This window comes from Anser anser (genome assembly GCF_964211835.1).
Source record: "Anser anser genome assembly, chromosome: 1".
NCBI lineage: Eukaryota > Metazoa > Chordata > Aves > Anseriformes > Anatidae > Anser > Anser anser.
The window spans coordinates 129,181,160-129,203,909 of record NC_139720.1 but is presented as its reverse complement, the minus strand read 5'-3'; the positions used below and the strand labels follow the sequence as shown (position 1 = coordinate 129,203,909).

Genomic DNA, 22,750 nt, shown 5'->3' with positions numbered 1-22,750 from the left:
GAACAGTGCTAGTGGTGTGGAAACAGACACTTCCCCACCTGGAGCCTGAATTGAGGATCTGAGGGCCTTCCCGACAGGGATCTCTGCCAGGAAACAAGAAAGAAGGCCTGAGGAGAAGACTCCAGCTAATTTCCGAGTCTGAGATTCGTCTTGCCTAATATCTGCTCCCTGAAAGTTAGTTCCCTGGCCTAGGGTGCTCCAAGCTCGCCCCGGAGTCATTAGGGTAGGCACCTCACTTTCAGACACCTGCTGCTAGGTGAGCTGAATTGCACACTATGGGACAAGGTTTTCAAAGGGGTTTAGTCCTGTGGGGGCATATCAACCTCCTGGGAGTTCTCAGAAGCGCTGTAACGTGTCACCTAGGTGCTACTGAAATCACGGGTAGCTGAAAATCCACCCTTCCTTTGAGAACAATTTATGTATAGCACGTTTATGTGTTTGTATTCCATAAAATATCCATCAGGGCCCCTCAGCATGTCAATTTGAAAATCTGCTCGTGATAAAATTTTGCAAGCATCAAATTCTGTGCGACACATTACCTTCTACAGCGGCTCTTGTCCAGGGTGATCTGGACAAGATCTGCCTGGAACTGCTGCCTCTGAAATGCCGCCACAGCAGAAGCAGCAGTGCAGGCGCTTAACATAGGTTCCAGGGCTCGCAGCAGATACCACGTTTTAGTTCAGCAACTTCAGCATAGGTTTGTTTTTTTCCAATTAAAATGAGAAGGGTATGTACTTCTAAGGCAGCGTGACTTGAAGAAAAAGACCGGGAGTCATCTTGTGAGACGTGTCATCAAGATCTTTAATGACCACTACTGGTTGGGACATCAGCATTTACAGCGCAGCGGTTGATTCCTCCACCGAAGAAAGACTGAATCCAAAATCATTAATTTAAATTCAATGTCCCTGTCACAACCAGTAACTTAAATTAGGTATCTGAGCACGTAGTGGCAGGCACAGAAATATATTCTCCTCCATAGCCAAGTCTGAGAAGGAGCTGAACATTCACAACTCCTATTGTAGAAAATGGAAGCTGAGAGGATTAACAACACATACCATATGCGTGATATTTAGGGCAATTTCCAAAGTCATGAGGGTTACTGCCGACTGACGGCCATCTTACTGAAGCAAGTAGGACTCATTTCATGTGTGTATGTATGTATGTCTATAGGCAGAAGAATCTGCTACATAGTTAATCAGTGATCCTGCATGTGAACACATGCAGATGTGAGTATAGTATTTATAAATTCCTAATTTAGTCAAAACAGTGATTTCTGAAGAGGCAGCTGTGATCAGGATGTCTAGCAACACTTGATTCAACGCCCTCTGAGTACAAAAAAATGCCATTTTCTCTCACTTTAAATTTATTTGCACTTTATTGCACTTGGATTTTCATGTGCTGTTAAGGGAAAACTCTTTCTGCCTCTGCAGTTTCCTCCCCTGATTGTCTCTTAGTTCCCGTTGCCAGATTAGCACCTTTGTTCTGGAGACAGGTACTGGTGGTTAGCAGGAGGTTTCAGCTTTGCATTGCAGATGACACGGCTGCATAATCTCCTGGCTGAGCAGCACAGTGATATGCAGTCAGCTGGAGGAGGGCTGCAAGTTTGATATTTCTTACCTGCTTTCCAAATCTCCTTCCTGACTCTGAAGAGACATAAAGAAGGGCGTTAAAATAAAAAGGAAGGAGTTAATTCCTTTTTTTTTTTTTTTTTTCTCTCCGAGTGCTGCTAAGACTGCTGGTGAGCATTACCTGAGCAGCAGCTAGCAAGTTTCTGCAGGAGTGTGTTGATGGAGCAAGAAAGGAGCAGAGGCTCTGAATAAATCATTTATGTGTGCACTGCAGACTGCGCTTCGGGGATTGGCGTTAATGGTGGCACACTCTCAGACAAACAGAGGAAAAGGCTTTCACCCAACTTTTTGCTGAAACCTCAGAGGAATAAAACAGGTCAGCGGTGAATATTAAATTAACTTCTGGCCATCTTCCAAAGTGATTTGGCCTAGTTAGGAAACATCAAGAAGGAAGAAAGCTTTGCTTCTTCACATCCTGATTTCTCCAGGGAGGAGAGAGAAGGAGATCTGTGCACAGCATTACAAAGGCAACCTCATTTTGTAAGTCAGCCCTCCTTTCATACGTACACACTGACAGCCCCATGCAAATCTGCATTACACGTGCAGGTGCCTGTCTTGCAGTGCTGCAGCAATATTTAATGCGCATGCATTTTTTAACTCTTAACGTGCATAGTCTGATAAATATGGCTAGATCAACAGGGTATTTATTCAGGTTTGCAAGATGCTAAGCAAGGTGTCTCTTGTGGATTCTCCCTCCTTGGAGGTCTTCAAAAGCCACCTGGACATGGTCCTGCCCTAGGCCTCCCTGCTTGAGCAGGGGAGGTTTGGACCAGATGACCCCTAGAGGTCCCTTCCAACCTCAGCTATGCTGTGATTCAGTGAAGGAGCGCCAGAGATGGTGTGAGAGAAAGTGTTCCCCGTTGTCTTCATTCCAGCACAGCGTCCAACTGAGCTCAGCCCCCTTGTGCACTTGCTCTGTGGTTAATACTGCAGGCATCTATTGGGATGGGCTGAAAATAAATAGGGAAAGAGCTTCAAGAATGCAGCATCCATGTGGTTCAGTGGTCAAAAATGTGATTAAAAAGAGCTGGTCAGAAAATGTTGAGGAGTGGTTGGAGGTTTTGGGTTTTGGGTTTTGGGTTTTGTTTTGTTTTGTTTTGTTTTGTTTGTCTTCCTGCAAAAGTCTTCAACACAAATGTAAAAGGAACAAAGCAAGCATTTTCTGACACAGATCCTGTGCTAAAATTCAGGAACACCACTGTGGGGTCACATGGGAGTTTTATTTCTTGTGCTTCGAGAGTCTGCGCCTGCCTGGGGACCGGACTCCCTGCCTGGGGTACTTGTTGTGGTCACTTTGTGCACGTCCCCCCCGCCTGACAGCAACATCCCAGCTCCCGGTGGGTGGTGGCACGCATCCTGCTGTGGCCGCCGCGGCACCCCCACGTTCACGCTTCCCAGGTACCCAACCGTTCCAGTCTGGGAGGATTTTCTGCTGGAAGACAAAATGCCTTACACAACCTGTATTATTGAATTGAACACACTATTTTCTCTCAGATTGCAATTGTGATTTTTTTTATATATTTTATTTTAATTAACCTTAAATGATTGCACAAGCTCACAGCTGGCTGCACCATGGGAAGGTTTCTCCAAGGAGGGCACAGATGTGCCAAAGCACACAGCTCTCCCTCTGGGGTGCTTGCAGGGGTCTTCATTTCATCCCATTTCATGGGTAGCTTCATGAGGCGCTGATGGCCACAACAGGCAGACACAGGCATGTCCAGGGCTTTCAGGCTGCTGGTGACCTCGACCAGGTTTTGCCGGTGGGCTTCCTCCCTGAGGTTGAAGGGCAAGCTGTTGAGCCACCAAACCCACAGTTATTTTCCACATCTGGTTTGATTCTCTGCAGATAAACAGCAGCCTTGCCATTAATAACAAAAACTTAATTCACTGAGGTTTGTTCAAGCGCTGAGAGCAAATATTTTTCCTATGCAGCTTGGGGTCATTTTAAGGGAAAAACAGGGCTGGAGGTATATCGACGCTTTAAAAATTATTACTTCCTAGAGAAAATAAAATGTAAAGAACCTTTTCCTTCCATTTGTGAGGTTATTTTTATGGAAAAAACACTGGCTTTGGACGGAAATGTTGTTTTGTGCCTGACTTGGCATCAGAGCAGGAGATTGGAATAAATGTATGAATTAATTTACCTTTTTTACTTTTTAATGAAAATGATCATTTTTAAGTCATACCTCGATAAAAACCTCTAGAAATGTTCGGTCTGCTTTTCTGTCTGTTCTGTCTCAGTACTAGGGCTTACACACAAAGCGGGGGGGACAGAGCAGCCTGCGAGTACTGCAATTAGAAGTATTTTCAGGAATGGCTGTGGCTGTGTAAGCCGCTGAAGGGTGGAAGGCTGCAGCCCCTATGTAGGTCACGTTCTCCAAGGCTGCTGCCTCTGTCACAGCCAGACCTGCTAGTGGCTTGGGCTGTCTTAATACATCTAAGCGACCCTGCTCTGCTTCAGTTCCCGTTGCAGTCTTGAGATACGCCATTCAGCTTTTCTGGTAATCACTGAGGTGGGTACCCTGACTAGTGAGGTTGAACACTAGCCAGTGCCTTTCTGGTTGCCCAGAAGGAGAAAAAAAATACCTTATTTTATGATCACTGTTGTTATTTTAATTTTTTTTGAAATCTCTCTCAATATCCTTTTTCCTTTTTTTTTTTCTTTCTTTTTTTTTGGGGGGCAAATCCATTTGTCATAATCCATAATCAATACTATTATCAATGGTAATATCAGGTGAACCATAAGAGGCAGTTGTGATGGTTTTTATTTTAAAAAATCTATTAAGAACAACTGCAGTCCATCAGAAAATGAAAAAAAAAATAATCCTGCATGAGAACGTTGCTGCACATTGGTAATAAAATCGTAGGTACCATTATGTGATGGAGCAGCCTATTGAACAGTGAGTGGGTTTGGGGCAGGACTGCTGTTCAGCTAAAACAACTTTTTGTTGTTCTGAACAGCATCATCTCTGTGTATGGAGATCAGAAATTAAGAGGCTGAAAGTATTGGGGTGGTAATTGGTGAGAAATCTGAGGAAGTATGGAGAGACACCGGTCACACCTCCCTCTTTGTTATGGTTTCTGTGCCTGGCATTGAAATGCCGGGCCTGGTGCTCAGGTCAGCGATGACAAACCGTGGCCAGCTTCTGACACCCTTGACTCGGCAGGTGCCTGCGCTAACTGGGCACGGCCTGATGGACAGCAAGAAGCACAGAGTCACGGAATGGTTTGGGCTGGAAGGGACCTTACAGACCATGTAACTCCAGCCCCCTGCCCTGGGCAGGGACACCTCCCACCAGACCAGGCTGCCCAAGGCCCCATCCAGCCTGGCCTTGAGCACCTCCAGGGATGGGGCATCCACAGCTTCTCTGGGCAGCCTGTGCCAGGGCCTTACCACCCTCTGAGTGAAGAATTTTTTCTGAATATCTAATCCAAACCTACCCTTTTTAGTTTAAAGCCATTCCCCCTTGTCCTATCCCTACACTCCCTGACACACAGTCCCTCCCCAGCTTTCCTGTAGCCCCCTTTAGGCACTGGAAGGCCGCTGCTAAGGTCTCCCCCGGGGCCTTCTCTTCTCCAGGCTGAACAACCACAACTCCCTCAGCCTTTCCCCACAAGAGAGGTGCTCCAGCCCTCTGATCATCCTCATGGCCCTCCTCTGGACTGATTCAAATACGTCCATGTCCTTCTTGTGCTGGGGGCCCCAGAGCTGGATGTGGTGCTCCAGGTGGGGTCTCACAGGAGTGGAGGGGGAGAACCACCTCCCTCAGCAACGAGATGCTGACCACAAACCATGATGAAGCGTCCGGTTTTAACCACATCTTTGTTTTATTTTTTTTGTTGCTGCTTGTTTGTTTTGTTTTGTGTTTTGTTTATTTTTGGTTTGTTTCATATCTCTTTTTTGCTAGCAAATTTTGCTAGCCTCGCTTTTTCTCCCTCTCTGTCCGGGCTCGCTCCTGAACCACTCCCGGCCTGAACCACCTGTGCACCCAGGGTGGGCTGTGGGGCAGCTCGCCTCCCTGCACCGAGGGAAATTTCAGTGTTTGTCCTTGCTTCTTTGCAAGCTGGCAAGCCTGCCACTGCATATTTCATTTTTATCATCTTTTCCTTAGCGCACGGCCGGGACGTTTTTCCGCAGAGGGTGCCCAGGAGGTTTGGGCCCAGCAGCAGGGCAGCGCACAGCCCTCACATCCCCCAGCCAGGGGGTCCCTGTCCCTGGTGGCTGCTTCTCCCTTTTCCTTCTCTCCTTGCAGACCATCAGTGGGAGCAGGGGGGGGCCTCTGTTTTATTTTTTGTTTGTTTGTTTTGCTGTTTGAGCGACAGCACTGGTATCACCTGATCGCTTCAGTGATAAAAATCCCCAGAGGAAGGCTGTAAAAACACTTTCTGATTTGTTCGCGGCTGCTACCATGGAGAAATAGCTCCATTTGTCTGCTAAAAGTGCAGACTGGGCAGGATTTTGTTTTGTTGTCAAGTGAAAGACAAAATTAAATAAATAAATGGATAAGGCCCCAGGCAACATGCAGATTCAGTCAAACATTTCTGCATTGGATGCATGATCAGTTTAATAAGGGAGATCCAGCTAAATGCTTGGAGGGAGGAAGATTGCAGGAGAGAGGGAGAGAGCGCGAGCCGCAGCGTGAGGCATGATTTGTTGAGCTAGGCAGTTCGCTCGTTCAGCAGTTTCTCCGTAACTTGGAGGATTGGCGGGATAGGTTTTTGTTTTGTTGTTCAACCTCGTTAGTGTCAAATCTATTGATGCCTGGTAAAGATTACACTAATGTGGAAGCCTTTGGGGTTTCCCCCTGTGTGTGCGCGCACGCATGCATGTGCGAATGTATTACTGGGGAATGCTGATCCTAACAGGATTAAAGGGGAGGTCAATAATGTATCGCTTAACACAGGGGCCAGAGTCAGTCATCTTAAAATATTGTCAGTGGATGGCATCTGAGGGCAAAAATGTCAGCCATCCGAGTGTTAATGAGTTAATCATCTGCCCCCGTCCCTGTCCCCATGTCCCTTCCTTTCCCCCCCCCCTTTTTTTTAATAGTCCTGGAAATAAGGCATGTGTCCTCTTGTATTCCACACAGCTCCACAGCCAGCTCTTTTCCTTGGCCTGGTGCTATTGCTATATAGTAACACCTCCCAGTGGCACTCTGAAATATTTCACTGAAGTCAATACAGAATTCCTCCTTGACGGGTTTATGAAACAGAGCGTGAATGAAGCCTTATAAAACATCATTTTGTTTTATGAGTATGTTTTTTACAGAAATAGTCCCATTCCCCTTATTCCCCTGAACTTTGGGGCTCCCTATTAATTAATAGTTAAAAGCAAATAAGTCTTGGCATCATGGTACATTAAAAGTTCCTCAAATACAGTTATGTCTTGTGGCTCCAGAAAGCAACTTACTGATCTGGATGTTGTTGCTGATGTTAATGGATTCATGTTGAGTCTGTGTATGTAACAGTGTGCAATGCCTGCTACCCATGTCCAGGGCCCCCACAGATCTGGAATATACAACCTAAACATGTCTCACACTCTTAAATCAGGTAAAAACAGGATTTGCAGAGATTCAGACATGGTCTAGTTATGATGAATTACCAAGTTTCCCACCATCAGCAGAGCTGCCTCCCCATACCTCTGTATTCAGTGGTCCCCATCTAGCTCAGCTTAAAACTTTCTGGTTTTAATGTCTTTCCCTGAGTTATAAGTAGCACTGCTTGCAGTGTGGATGAATGTGTGTATGGTAGTGCACATGTTGGAGCATCTCTGCAGATATTACTTGCTAAGCCATTGCAAGCCAGTTGTGGATGTGCCCTTAACTAGAAACAATCTGTGAAGCCACTTTTGTTTCCTTTAATAGGGACTTCTTTGATTCAGCTGAGCCCAATTCTAAATCTTTGTGTATGTGCGAAACGTATTCTAGACTAAACAAAGGTGTGAGTTTAAAAAATAAACTGAAGGGATGCAGGCTCTGGGATGGGCAGGCAGGGCTATTTTTCTTGAGCAGTTCATTTCTGATGCAGCATGAATTGGACAGGTTCTGTCCTCCTGGGGAAGTGGGGTGAATAGAGTGAACGTAGCTGCACTCTAACGATAGCTGCTCTGGAACAGCTGTCTTAGTGGACTGTATTCCAGAATAAATAGGGATTTTGGAATTGATTAATACGGTGCTTCCTGGCTAAACCTACTTTTGTTATGGAATAGTGAGTCCTCCTGGGAAATTACACAAAATGGCCAGAGAGAAATACCATGTGCTGGTCAAATCCCCTGTATTAACAATGGCCTTTGAAACAAGTTTGCTCCAAACCAAGCAAGAACTGCATCTCAATTTACCATGAAGGGTTTGTACCATGACTACCTACAAATTAATAATACGTCTTTCAGTTAATTGGATTTGTGGACCAACCCTTAATCACGACAAGAGAGACCTTACTCCTCCAGTGGTGGTGCTGAAGTCATCCCCATCGCAAAAACAGTGGGATCAGCCTGGAGTAAGATAAGATTCATAAGAGACATATCAGAATTTGAACAATGAAATTAGGGGAAAAGATAGGCAAAATATGAAACACGAGGCTGCAGGGTCCTCTGTCTGGCTCAAGCCAGCAAGTGCAAAGAAATTCAGGCTTGCCGTCAGCTAATGCTCCAGCACAACCCTTTGACATGACTATGTAATGCAGCAAATCTGTTTCTCGTCATCTGACGCTCCACAGAGACCTCTTGCTATGCTTAACTGAGAGCTTTGAATGTCCTTGCTTTTGTTGGCTTGTTATGAAGTCCCTCAAAAACACGGTCGATCTAATATTTTGCTCCGCTGTTGCTAGCTATCTAGGTTGCTGTTGGATAGCAGAGAGTCAGTAGCAGCTGGTGTAAGAGTGGATTTTGCATTAATTCCATCACAGTAGCAGGGCAGCAGTTGTGCAGCCCCTGACAGGGCATGGGCAGGACAAAGGGAGCTCCACTTTGCCCTGCTGTTGGGACCCAGAAGTGGTTTTTAATCTCTAGCAGTTCTTCACCACAATTATTCTCGGAATCTTTTAATCCAGGTGTGGCACAAGCTTCCTCCCCAAAAAGCAGGCGTGAGATGGAGGGGGTGTAGGAGTCACCCTGGCTTTGGGACAGGCTCTGACACCCAGTCATGATTTCTCTACAGCACAGAAAGCAGTTTTTGAGCGCGTGGTAAATTAGTTACAGTTAATGCCCTGTCGGTGCTGTACTTTCCACAAATGGCCTCTGGCCACCAACAACCCCAGCTGCCAAAGTTTTTACTCCCCAGAAGACTCTGGCAATTTGGACTTGGGTGATTTAACATCTTTATCGATGGTCTGGATGAGGGGATTGAGTGCACCCTCAGTAAGTTTGCAGATGACACCAAGTTAGGTGCGTGTGTCGATCTGCTCAAGGGTAGGAAGGCCCTGCAGGAGGATCTGGATAGGCTGGAGCGATGGGCTGAGGTCAACTGCATGAAGTTCAACAAGGCCAAGTGCCGGGTCCTGCACCTGGGGCGCAACAACCCCAAGCAGCGCTACAGGCTGGGAGATGAGTGGTTAGAAAGCCACCTGGCAGAGAAGGACCTGGCAGTACTGGTTGATAGTTGGCTGAACATGAGCCAGCAGTGTGCTCAGGTGGCCAAGAAGGCCAACAGCATCCTGGCCTGTATAAGAAGCAGTGTGGCCAGCAGGTCTAGGGAGGTGATTGTCCCCCTGTACTCGCTCTGGTGAGGCCGCACCTCGAGCACTGTGTTCAGTTTTGGGCCCCTCGCTACAAGAAGGACATGGAGGTGCTCGAGAGAGTCCAAAGAAGGGCAACGAAGCTGGTGAGGGGTCTGGAGAACAAGGCTTATGAGGAGCGGCTGAGGGAGCTGGGATTGTTCAGCCTCGAGAAGAGGAGGCTCGGGGGAGACCTCATCGCTCTCTATAGGTACCTTAAAGGAGGCTGTAGCGAGGTGGGGGTTGGTCTATTCTCCCACGTGCCTGGTGACAGGATGAGGGGGAATGGGCTAAAGTTGCGCCAGGGGAGGTTTAGGTTGGATATTAGGAAGAACTTCTTCGCTGAAAGGGTTGTTAGGCATTGGAATGGGCTGCCCAGGGAAGTGGTTGGGTCACCATCCCTGGAGGTCTTTAAGAGACGTTTAGATGTAGCCCTTAGTGATATGGTTTAGTGGAGGACTTGTTCGTGTTAGGTCAGAGGTTGGACTGGGTGATCTTGGAGGTCTCTTCCAACCTAGACAATTCTGTGATTCTGTAATTAATTATGAAAGACAACAGTGCTTTAAAGACTACTGGGAATGGATGGAAACCGCTGAAGCAACAGGGACGTGTTTTTTTGGGAGGGGGTTGTGTGCCCAGCACTGTAAAGACACACAGGGAAGACTTCACTGAGTGTGTTGCAGACTTTGGATGGAGAATGGGGTTTCTCTGATTGCTTTGCAGTCTAACCAAGGTACAGTCACTTGCTGGAATAACAGATGTTATGATGGTTGCGGGCAGTACATTGTTACATGTGGCAGCAGCTGTTCCAAAAACATACCAAACAGGGAAAAAAACAGCTTTAAAAGCGTTCTTCCAAGGCATGAAGATTGTGGTGGGGTAGACTTAGAGCAGGCTTCTCAACCAAGCAAATATACAAGCAGCAGGAGCCATGATGGATCCCTAACCTATGAAGCTGTTCAAATATCAGAAATACCTAATATGACTGAGGCTACGGCTACTTTTTCAAAATCAATAATGGGGACATAAACCTAATACATCCTCTTCTGGGCGTCTGTCTTTTGGTGCAGTATAATAACTGGACCACGTTAAAGGTGCTGTGGTCATTGGTCCCCTGTTCCCCTAGCATCACAGGATGGCCAGATCCCGGCACGAGGGTTGTAGGGAGTGGCTGTGAGAGCCCCACCTCAGAAAGCAGCAAAAGAGACCAGCACTTACATGGGGCATCACACTGAACTTGGGCAACATCTCCATGTGGTGACTGGTCAGCCCGTGACATTATATATACCAAGAGGCTGTAAGATCGCTGTACATTGCAAATGCTGCAGAATGTCATACATTGCGATGCAATCACCATACAGGATTTTCTAGCTTATGCCTCGCACATATAATGAAGCCTAATGCATGATTGCAGTGACAAATGCAAGAAGGGCTGTTACATTGCATGAGGTGACAACAGCTTTTCGCAGCCAGTACAGGGGCTGCAGCACAGAGCCCAAAAACCTGGTATGAGTGGACTAGCTGGCTGGCATAACCTGACTGCACCCATGCATCCTGCTAGAGCGTATTCACCTTTAAACTCTTCACTTGGAGGAGAAACAAAAACAAAAACAAAAACAAAAGCAGACTATTGCAGGCAGAGGGGAATTAAAATACTCTTTTCCACAGTCATTTTTGTGGACAACCTGCTCTACATGTCCCTTTTTGTGGAGGAGGGTTAGACCAGATGACCTCTAAAGAACCTTTCCAACCTCAACCATCCTGTGATTGTGTGATCATTGTAGCTTATAGTTGACAATACAGGACACTAGGGTTCAGGAAAGGTGGGTAATTGGTGCACTAGCCTTGAAGCTGCACAGCATCTCTACAAGTTACATGAGGCATCTCTAGCAGACATGCAGAAAGCAGTACAGGATGCAGTATGGGTATCTAAATCCTTCCTGGCCTCCAGCTGCTGCCCCAGGGTCCTATTTTGTATCTACCAGCCCTGTACAGATGTGTGGGATACCCTAGGGCATCTCAAATGGTACCAGACACCTTGGCTTAAGCAACTGAATCCCACCCTATATGCTTTGCTGAAGATCGTATATAAAGCCTCTGTGAGAGCTGGGACCCGAGCCCAGATCTCTTCACGTGCTATCCAGCATCTTGATCACTGGAACATGCCCTCTCTCAGGAATGAATGTATCCATATGGTGGTGATGGTTGAATTTATTTTTGCTTTTGTCATTTTGGAACAATTTAACTAGCCAAGGGTCATAACAGAAGTTTTACAGTGGATGGCAAATGCTTCTCCACGCTGTACTTCACGTACTGGAAAGGGGTGAAAGTCCTTTCCCTTCGGCTTACTGTACTTTCTGTGTTTTTGTGTCAGTCTTTGATGTTATTGCATCTTCTGTGCTGTTTTTTGGAGAGAAATGCACATGCTATTTTAATACCTGTGTGCCAAATCTTACCCCAACTGTGCGTCTCCCTGAGGTTATTTGTTCTGCTGTTTGAGAAAATGTCTGTGAGAGCCTAGGGTATGAAAATCCCACCAGGCAGAATGAGAGGGAGAGAAACCCCCGACTGAAGGGAAATACACAGGGACACAGGGGTTAGGCCAGGAGCCTTGTGCGTGACAGAGAGCCGAACGGAAGTGTCAAGGAGAGAGCCCAAAAGTTCACCTGGCACAGAGGGTGCAGGAAGGTTTTCAAACCGGACTGCTAGTGCCGTGAACTCTAGGGTGAAAAAGGTTGCTTTGTTGTGTGTTGGGAGAAATACTTGATGGTGGGGAAAGCCTGGGGTCTCGGCTGCCAGCTGGAGAACTTACTGGGCTGCTAAGGGAAGCAAGAAAATTAGAGGCCTGGGATGGAGGGAGAGGAGTAAACTGAATTTGCAAGCATGAGATCAATAGTTTGTAATACCACATTGGCCAAGGCTTGTATCAAATAAGAAACCTGCTGAAAGCAATTATCCCAGAAAAATGGAGCTGCTCAGATTTCTGCTTTATAAGTTTCTCCACTGATTTAATCCTCTTCCCCATCCGTTCTGCGAGTGCCGTGTCCGGCCTAGGGAGGCCCCCTTCGTTCTGCTCCTTTGGGCAGCCGCCCGCTCCTTTCCAGAAGGGCTCCTCTGGCCCCAGCGGGTCCCCGGGGGCTGGGGGGCAGAGAAGTAGGTAGTTCAGAGGAGCGGTGGCTGCGTGTGAGAGCTAATGAGGGGAAATGAACTCGTTTGTGAGAGTTGTAAACTGGAGACCCCGCGGCGAGGGGCGGGGGGCCCAGCTGGCTGTAGCTGGCTGGGCCAGGCCGTGCCGGTCCACAGGGGGCTGCCTCTGGAAGAGGGTCCAGGTGGTGATAAAAAGCGAAACCCAAACTCTGTGCCCTCTGCAAACGTCCTGGTTCAGGGCTGTGACGCTGGCAGCGTGCTCTGCATCCCAGCTCTGCTTCATGCCCCGGCCTGGCTGAGCCCCTGGAGCCGGTCTCCTCAGGAAATTAATAAGCAAACATTAAGCAGTCAAAGGCACGTATGACTAAACTGTAGTTTTGTTCCTGGTCTTCTTCTGAACTCCTCCTGTTACCCCCCTTCTCTTTGATCCCTAAAAAGCCAGCAATGGCTTGAAGTAAACTGTAAGTTAGGGGCACAACTCTGCTTGAAGTCTGGCTGGCAGTGGAAGCCAAGTGTCGCTTGTAATTTTGCGTGGGTGCAGAACAAAGATGCCTGTGACCGATCCACTGCACCGTGCGCTGGGTTCGTTCGAACAGGAAGCTTTGGTGAGAAGTGTTTTTCAAAGGAACGGGGAAGCAGATTTTAACTGCTGCCAAAGAGAAATGATTTTGCCTTCTTTAATTCCCATTCCTGGTATCTTGTGTGTCTGCCGCACGGACGCTGTGCAGGAGCCTTGCACAGCAGATGCGGTAGGCGGCTGGAGCTCCGGACCAAGAGCTGGCTCAGCTCTGCGTGTATCCATCCCACGGCAGGTATTGACCCGTGTTAAGTCAACCAAAGCAGCATTTGCAAATGCAGGAAGGGCAGAAACAGAAAAGCAGCTAAGTTGTCCGCAGCCCTAGTCATTTGCAAACGGAGAAGCCTAACCAAATTTATCTAACCAACTTCGATCGCTGTTGCCAATATCAAATCAAAAGACATTACGTTTGTATGAGCTAATACTCTCTTTGTAGCTTTTGGCATTGTATTTTTTCAAGGGTGCAATGACCAAGGAAGGACTGTAATAAAATAAGTCCCAGATTTACTATGAATAGGAATTTAGCCAGGTCTCTTAGACGCTAATAGGGAGAAGCTATTTTCCTATCAAATAGCAATGTAGTTGAGTAAAGAATTGAAACAAATTGTTGGGATGACTTCCAGTTGCAAACTGTTGTGACTAAGTGATGGGGGTGGGTCACTTCTCCCCATTGGCCTGGGTTTTGGCTTCACGTCAGGCAGTTCCGTATCTCCCGTCTGTCTCTTCCGCACCATTTGCTTTATGCACTCCATATACATCCTCCCTTCCCTCCCCACAGCTTCCACCCTCCCTTGTAAATATTTGATCATAAAATCTCTCCGCCTTTCTGGTTCCTTGTGTTTGTCATGTGCTTTATTCTGGCTACTGCCTTTGGTAGCTGATCCCTGACGAAGGAAAAGGGGCCAATCAGACTATCAAGCTGTCATGTTCCGTACAAGGCATTACTTTTGCCTCATTCAAAATTAAATGACACTTGGGCTTTTCCTTTGGCCCATCAGCGTTTCCACAAAATTCAGAGCTGTCTAATGAAACTCGTGGAAAATATTTGCACTCTGTCATTCCCTTGCATGTTGTCATGGTGTCACATGGCTCTCTGAAAACATTTTGTTTTTTGCTTTTTAAAGACTGATCCACAAAGAGGATTACCACCAGTGCTTATTGCACTGCTGTCACCCACATCCACCTCAGCCACCAGCCTGCCCAAAGAGTGTTGCATCTTCCAGACAAAGCATTTTTAGCATACAGTCAAACATTCGATGTATCAGAAACTAAATGAGGTAGGAGCCCCAACATCTTTGGCCTCCCAGGCCCTGCCTGGCAGCAGGCATGCCACCACGGAAAGAGCAAGTAAACAAGCAGCAGCTCACAGACTTTTGGGCCAGGTGGGTCATGGATGGATGCTGATGTTGATACCCAATGCCCCTCAGTGCCACCCTTAGTAGGCCTTGCCTGGGTACCACCGGCTGCCAGCAGGACAGGATTTCACCATTGAACAGTGTCCGTCTGGAGGTGACTGTGGTGGCCTCTCACTGAGACTGCTTTGCCACGGACTGTCTCCATTTCCCATGACATGTTCAGCTTAAGTCACCTTGTCTGTAAAAGAAGCACCTGGCTTCTAAGCTATTTTTTGAGCTAAAAGCAGCAAGCGGTCAAAGCTTGATAGAAGAGACACCTTGTCCCCCAAAGACACATGCCCAGGTGCTTTCTTCCCCTTGCTTTCAGTCTGGAAGGCCGATTTCTGTAATAGATGAATTTTCTCTCATTTCCAGCATTCAGCTGGAATTCCACTGCACATTGTTCCCCAGATGTAAAAAGCAAACAGAAGGATTAAGTGTTTTAAAATACGGGAAATCGAATTATGTAGGGCTGCATGCGTTGCGGAGGTCCCTTTTACGTCCCACACCGCCTCTGGCCTCCTCCACCTCCAAAATCTGCCTCTGAGCACACAGCCCACACCTGGGAACAGCCCCGATACCTTTTTTCCAGCAACACAAGCATCATGGAGATATAGATTTTAAAGAGACGTAGCCAACTATGGTAGATTGAGAAATACAGGGTTATGCAGATCTTCTCTAGGCTGTTTTCCACCCTGACCATGGCCATGGCCACCTCCGGAGCTGCCCTCTGTAGTGAAGGGACAAACTGCAGGCTGACTGTTGCTGACTCCTGCACTCACAGGCAGGTGTCCTCCTGATCATACCACCAAACAGCACACCTAGCTCACAGAGTCAGGGCAAATGGTTATCGGCCCCTCCTTAGCTGACCGATGAAGAAAACGGATGCAGAGGGATAAACACAGCCTTCCCATGATCCGTTTACATTCGGAGCTTGTTGACAGGAATTGGGGTGGTTCTCTTGGGGCAACAGATGGCAAACTCACTGGGGGATAATTCCGCTTTGAGTCCTGTTTTTGTGGTCATTGCTTATAGAGGTCACTAATCCTGCGGCTTGGCTTCTCCCTGAGGGTTACTAAACGCCTTGGTTTGAATTTTGGGAAATCAAGCACAGTATGTAAGAGTGGTGTGTGCTAAATATGCTAACAGGAAAACTGCGTGTCGCACTTTAATATGTATCACATCTCATGCTCTGACAAGACAGGCATGTAGATGATGAATGTAATTTGTCGGTAAAATTCAGCAGAAATATCTTCAGGGTTTAACTCAATATCAAAGCAGGAAGGCAGTGCTGAAAGCATGGTACTGAAATTCAGACTCCTCCATCTTTTTCAATCAAGCAATATTAATTATTAGATAAGTAATAGTGATTTGAACCAATGCAGTCTGTACGGAGAGATAGCTCACTGGGTTGTGGTTGTGGTTTGTGGGTAGATCATTGCTCCAAAGCACACAACAAATAGTATAAGATACTGCAGTTCTGCCCTGTTTTAACGGGTCAGAACAGGGCAGTTCTCACTAGATGGTTTGCAGGCTTTTCGGAGATGCAAGTTGTGTTAGGACAATGACATGGTTACTATTTTTGGCAGTAGGTTACTTGAGTGTGACTTGTATTTCCATTCATCTTAAACTTCCAGCCCTTCCAAGCTTATTAATCTGTACTACAACAATTGTATCTCTGACTGTTAGAAAAGCAAAGCCCTGGCACGCTGAAATGGAGAGTTGCCAGGCTTAAAGCAAAATATATTAAGTCAAACATCAATATTTATGACATAATCAGTAGTTCTCCTGACACAAACAAGAAGAAAATCTTGTGAAAAGAGACGGGGAAGGCTGGAAATGATAGTGAAAGCAATGGACATAATATAGCTGCAGCATAAAACTCATATAACTCAGGACTTGGTTCTTCTGTGAACTCTGGCACAGTCACCTATGGCTTCAGACAAACAAAGCCAGTGTCTAAGTATGTGCTGGTAAGGGTGAACGAGAGGATCCCCTTCTGCAATCCTTATTTTCTAGCTGGTGCCAAGTAGCATGGCAGCTGAGGCATTGCTGGATTACCCACAAATGAATGAGCCACCTATCCAACGTACCTTTATTACGGGGTTGTGGGTGAAAAGTACATTATGAACCCAAAACACTTATACCACCACACTTCCTATAAAACACTTCCATTCTGCTCCTGATGGTGAAAGACCAGGCAAATATATCCATCCTTTTACATATATAGCAACATCTATAATCATTGTAAGACTTGCAAGCCACATCGTAATTCTCCCAAAGCAGGGGTTGCGCACCGTGCCACCCCGGGGCAGCAAGGAAACACAGCAGGATTTAGGGATTAGCAAACAGGGTAAACATTTACCTCGCTATTTGGGGAAAGACCAGAGATTCAGCTGAAAGTTTTATTTTTTTGGTTGCATGGCAATCCAAGTTTCATTTCAGATCCTTACATTCTCGTTAATAAAAACAGAAAGGATCATCATGTTCTGGTAAGTAGGAAGTTTTGTTCCCTCTCATTACTTAAATCTGACACAAGATAGCACCAGTATTGGACACCAATGCAACACTCCTGTGTTGCTCTCATGGGCAGAAGGTACAACGTTGCACCCTTTGAGGAGAGGAGAACTTGCATCCATGTCTCCTGTGCTCCAGGTCAGGTGCTATGGTCCCTGTGCTCCTGCAGACCAGAGGAATACTGTTTTTGCTAGGTGAAGATGATATGAAAAATCTTGAATTTATGAAGAAAATAAATTTACTGAGTTGTTATCTCGAGTCAATCCAAATAATTTTATAATTTATGTCGCTCAGCTGCCAAACAACAAGAACAGAAGTCCAAAAATGTCCATCTGGTTATTACAGAGACCTTAAAGTAGTGTAAAGTGGGAATTGTAACCCTGTTATCAGGGGAGGAAAAAAAGTGGAAACCTGCGTAATCTTCAAGTACCTCCGTAACACTTAGCTGCTGCCGCATAAGGCATATCTGGGACCTGGCCTTTTCTAAACAGGGTGTGAGCAGGCATGGCTCTGGTGGCCTCTGCTGGGCGCTGGGTGCCTGTCCCTGGCCAGGCAGCCCCCATGGAGAGAGGCAAGGCTCCCGCTCTGGTGTTGATGTGTGTACATATACGTGTATGTATGTATGTGTGTGTGCGCGTGACATTTGCAGTGCTGCACAAGTGCTGCCTTGAAGTGCTTGTGCGAGTCCCCCAGAATACACAGAGCAGACTAATTAAACCCAGAAATTGAGGCGGAGGAAAAGTATAACCGCGTGCCCTCCTGATATTTACAAATATACTTCCAATTTTTTAAATTATCTGCATTAGAAACAAAACAAACTGGCCAAAGGAAGAGCAGAGCAGTTTCAAAATCTCCTTATGTGGCTATGGAAGCTTTTATCTTGTTAGGTCCAACCTGCATGGCTGCTACGGCTCCAGGAAACCCAGTTCTGGCAGTCTGGACTGAAAAGAAAGGCCCAAAGCAGCCTGATCTGTGCTCATTGCATACAGGTTTCTCACTCTGCTTGCTTGCCGGAGACAGGATTCAGTTTCTTGTCCTTTTTTTTGGGGCTGTGTGTTCTTTCATCTAGGAATGAGTGATGTTTGGGGATGCTGCAAGGTTCAATGGCCAATGCTGCGGGGTGGGTGCCTGGCCGGTGCCAAGGCACAGCTCCTGGAAGGAGGCTGCAGGGTGAGAAGGGTGAGCAGCATGAGGGACAGCTGGGATGGTGTTTGCAAGGCTCACAGCGCTCATCCAGAAGCTGAGATACCATCGTGGTGCTTGTCTGCTATGACGTGCACATGTCCGGGCTGGTGGAGCAACAGTGCTCATCTTCTACCTGATGCGCCTTAATTCTGGTCTTAGAAGTTACAGTATATAGGACAAAGAATTAAACATAACAAAGGCTTGACTTATGGCAAGCAGAGGAGCTGTGCTTTGTGAGGTGCTGTTCTGAAAGGGCCCTAAGTCAATGATGTTATAGCCTTGAAAAATGATTATTTATGATGTTTGAGAAAAATGCATGCTATTTTATGCAGCCTTTTAAGGAACGGGGAAACACAGTGTTTCAGATGATCAACGTGATGGTTTCTGGTTTTATCATAATATTCAGTGAGGGTGAGAACAGGGGTCTGTGTCCACATCAAGAGGAGCTGGGAGGTGCGAGACAGGCCCTCCTGTGACCTGCTCCCCCATTCCCTCGTGGGGCTGCAGTGGGTGGCTGTTGGTACAGAGCAGTGCCCTTGGTCCGACCGTCAGGGTTGAGACGGGGACAGGCCAGCGACACAACCATCAGGCACACAAGTAAACGAAGCAGGAAATAGCTCTGCGAGGGCTATGCCCCTAAGGGTAGTAAAAGCTTTCAAAAGAAGGAATGTTAAAATCAACATTGGTCTCCACAAGGAGCCTGGCGTGAAGACTTTGAGATTGAAGTTAAGTGTGTGTCTGTCATTGAGGCCACTGCCTTCTGAGGAAATGAAATCCAGCAGTAGTGAATTAAATGCAGCAAAGGTGACACGATGGGCATGTCCAAGTTGTGACAGGTTTGGGTTGGACATGAGGAAGAATTTCTTCATGGAGAGGCTGATCAGACATTGGGATGGACTGCCCAGGGAAGTGGTGGAGTCCCCATCCCTGGAGGTGTTCAAGAGACGTGTGGACATGGCACTAAGGGACATGTTTTAGAGATGGGACTTGGTAGCGTTAGGAGATGGTTGGACTTGATGACATTGCCGAGGACAGCCAGCTCTGCTGAGCGGGGAGCAGCAGGCTGGAGCGGCCTGTTTGTGGAGTACCATGCAGTCAAGTGGATCAGAAAGGAAAACAGGCAATGAAAAAACGGCATTGAGATTTCTTCTCAGAGGCGTGCCGCACTATTCTGCCTCGTCATCTTGTCTCAGGTCAGCAGGACTGGTACCGGGACTTACTTTCTTCCATCTTCCCTTGAGAAGGTTAAATAGAGGGGTGGGAAGAATATTCATACTGCTTCTGCTTGAAAGCTAACTTTTATGTAGTCCAAGTCAGCTTTGAAATTTAAACCTCCCTGGGATAATGAAACAGGAGAGGCTGAGGTCCTATTTAGGCTGATATTATTTGGCTGAGGGCAGCCTTTACTCAAGAGTAATTTGGAAAAGTGACAGACAGCCATGACCTTGATTCACTTTGTAACAGTTTGGATTAAAATGAAAGAGTATTGAAATTTATATGTTTTAGAAAATTGCAGGGACGTCATTAAAGAAGAGGACTTTCAGTTCTTCCTTTCAGTGCGTTCTGTAATGTTAAAAATAGCGGGGGACTCAGACGTGTGACATTCATCTGCTAACTTCTTCAGGTCTGCTACCAAACTTGATTGCATTTAAAGACTGGTCAAAGAAGAAAAGTGGTCCGGGACTCTCGGCTCATCTCTGAATGATTCTTAAATGGGAAACACCCATTTAAACGACATAATACATTTGCTAAACTGTGCTCGTGGGAGGCATAGTACTAGATTAAAGAGGCTATTGGAAATCCTGAATGAGGTGCATTTGCTAAGGCAAGTGGAGAATTCATACAACATGGAGCGTATTCTACCCTATTTACTTTGGAGAAACCCCAAGGTACACTGAAATGCATACATTAAGGCAATGCTGCTGTTTGGTGCTCATTTATTTGGGCACTGATCTTCAACTCGGTCACCCAAATACTTGAAAGAATCTGCATTTGCCAAGTGAAACTGTTCATTAATATTAATGTAATAGGAGAGGAAATGATGGAAGAGGTGGGCAAGCTCCAGTTTCTTCTGGCTGGAAGAATTTTTTCCTCTGATTGGGAGTTTTAGGAGCCCTCGCTTATTTATGTTGGGTTCCTTCCACCCCCAGTCCTGCACTTTGCTTGCCTGTTCCTTCTTAGGAGAATGGTTTTGTTTGCTTTCCTGCAAAGACATCTCACAGTCGGGAGCGAGCATGGATCTGGTTGGGTTCGAGAGCCATTGTAACCAACTGGCAGCTTGCTAATGCTCCTGGATGCAGGTTAAACCAGTGCCATCACTCAGACGAACCAAAGTGAAGTGGGAAGGGAGTGTTCAAGGGTTTCTTCGAGGAAAAAAATATATGCATATTTATTCGTTTGAACTCTAGAGAGCTGGTAGGCCTGTGAGAAGCAGATCTTGGAAAAGAAAACAGAAACACTAAACAAATTGTCTCGGTAACCAAAGAAAACCAAAAAGTAAAGACTGCCTGTGGACATGTCCATTTGTCTTTTACTCTCTGATTTGTCTTCTCAGAAGAGCCATCAAAGCCCCTTCCCTCCCCCAGGGCAAGGGACCACCACAGGGCCAGCTGGTTGTTTCCCTGTGGAAAGTGCAATAGCTGAATTTTACCTGGCTATCCTCGGTGAGGATGGCACTAATTTGGTTTTCTCCTTTATATTTTTTTTCCACTTGAAATTTGTAGGGGCTTTATTATATAGAAAGTAATCAAATTATTCTGGCAATTATGTGGGCAGGGAACTCAAAAACTGAGGGTTTGGGATGTGGGGGACAGACAGTGGGTTTGCCTTTTTCCTTAATAAGCTGAACTAACCACTTCCTTCATTTAGAAGGGGAATGCAGAGATGTATCTGGTGAACCGGCATTTTCTGCCTTTTTCTCTTTTGATCTAGTATATGATGTATAATCGGTGTTACTCCAGAGATGTTATTGATGCTACTATGTGCAAATAGCATCCCCCTTTGCTAATGACTGTGATATACCTATCAGAGCAGTAAGAAAACTGAGGTTTGATTAATGAGTGGTGGCAGAGGACTCGCTCTTCTGTGTTTATCTGAAGGTTCGTACTGGAGGATCTTCAAAGATGGCCCCGCATCCCTGCTCACCACAGCCATCCCTCCTGAGTCTGGGGCTTTTCCCTGCCTGTGCCAGGGGCACGCTGACCGAGCTGCCATTTGGGGAAGGGACCTGCAGGGCCATGCACTCACTAAAAGATGGAGAGGGAGATTCCCTCCCATGGAAATCCTGTCCCAGGGCCACAACACTTGGTCTTCCCTGAGTATGTAACGTCCTTCTGTGCTGGATGAGAGAAGGTGTCAGTCAGGTTTTCAGCCGTGGCTTGGTGTTCGATACAAATGTCTTAGCCAGTCTGCAGGCAAAACACTTTGCTGAAGGAGAGAAGGGGAGGGAATTGTGAATAAACCCCATGGCAGTCCTTTAACTGACATCCTTGGACTTCCCGCTGCCTCCCTGTCTCCGGCACAGGTCTTCTTTGGGACCTGGCGCACCGTCATTTTCCTAATTCAGAGGGCTGCCAGGGATTTCACTGCTGAAAGACTTCTGCAGTGCCTCCCAAGCAAGGCGTTCTGGCATGCAGGGCAGCACCGCCGTACGCCACGCGCATTGCATACCGCTGCGCCTTTCGGGTGGGCTCGTGTGACTTCTGTAAAGCTTTCGGAGCTCTGCACCAAACACTCACCTGTAACCAGCCTAGCAGTGAGGGTAGAGGTGCATGCAGCCTGTTGTGTGCACGCGGCGTACGGACGAGAGTGTTTGCAGATGCAGCGGTATGCTGCTACCTGAGCAGCATTTGGTACCTCTGCAGCATCGCCGGTGTGGTAAGAGACCCGGAGATGCTTGCTGATACGGTAAGAGACACGGGGATGCAGGTATGCACCGCACCGCTCTCGGTGGGTGCACGGCGGGCACCCCGAGGCACAGGCTGTGCCTACGCTACTGTAGGAAGGGAAAGTAGGGTGCTGGGGACCGGGCGTCCCAGGCAGCTGTGCTTGGGGCCCTGTTTTTTGGAGAGAAGTGGAGTTGTTGGCGTGTGATGATGTCACGCTCAGAGGGAGGGAAAAAAAATAAAAAATAAATAAAAAAAATTTAAAAAAAAAAAGAAAGAGGAAGAAGGGAGAGATTGCGGTCCTGACGCCAGGAGGATGCAGCACACCGAAGAGGGGCATGGCAGGGATGCTGAGCACCCGGGGGGCTCCGGGGGGGCTCCGAGCCCGTCCCGCTGGGTCCCCCGGGGGAGGCATCGGGGCTGGGGGGGGGGGGAGAGGGAGGCGGCAGCGTCGGTGATGTCATGGTTAACCCCTTCCTCCCGGGGCCCGCCGCCAAGTTGGAGGAAAAACCCGCAGTCCCGGCATGGCTCTCGGCCCCGAGCGGAGGGAGGCCACGGCGGTAACGCGATTTCTTTCCTTCCGCAGGGCTGCTCCCCAGGAGCCGTGCTTCGGGGCGAGCCGGGGGCAGCGCGCCTCGCCCTCCCCGCGGTGCGCTCCGAGGGGTCGACTCCGGCTTGTTCGCCTCGGGTTTGCCAAACGCCTTGCCG

The 22,750-nt window shown here is 47.3% G+C and overlaps 1 protein-coding gene across 4 annotated transcripts in view; it reads left to right on the top strand.

Annotated features, from left to right (window-relative positions):
• The window catches only part of NHS (NHS actin remodeling regulator), a 249,102-nt gene that overhangs the window by 177,731 nt on the left and 48,621 nt on the right, over window positions 1–22,750 (top strand). Inside the window, exon 1 of one of the 4 annotated variants that reach the window (XM_083842336.1) lies at window positions 1–22,602. This exon is cut by the window's left edge and continues 11,917 nt beyond it. The exons of 2 other annotated variants lie outside the window; for them this stretch is intronic. In XM_083842336.1, coding sequence (XP_083698462.1) covers window positions 22,359–22,602 — 244 coding nt within the window. In that variant the 5' untranslated portion in view covers window positions 1–22,358. One more of the 4 variants, XM_083842337.1, reaches the window with a different exon arrangement.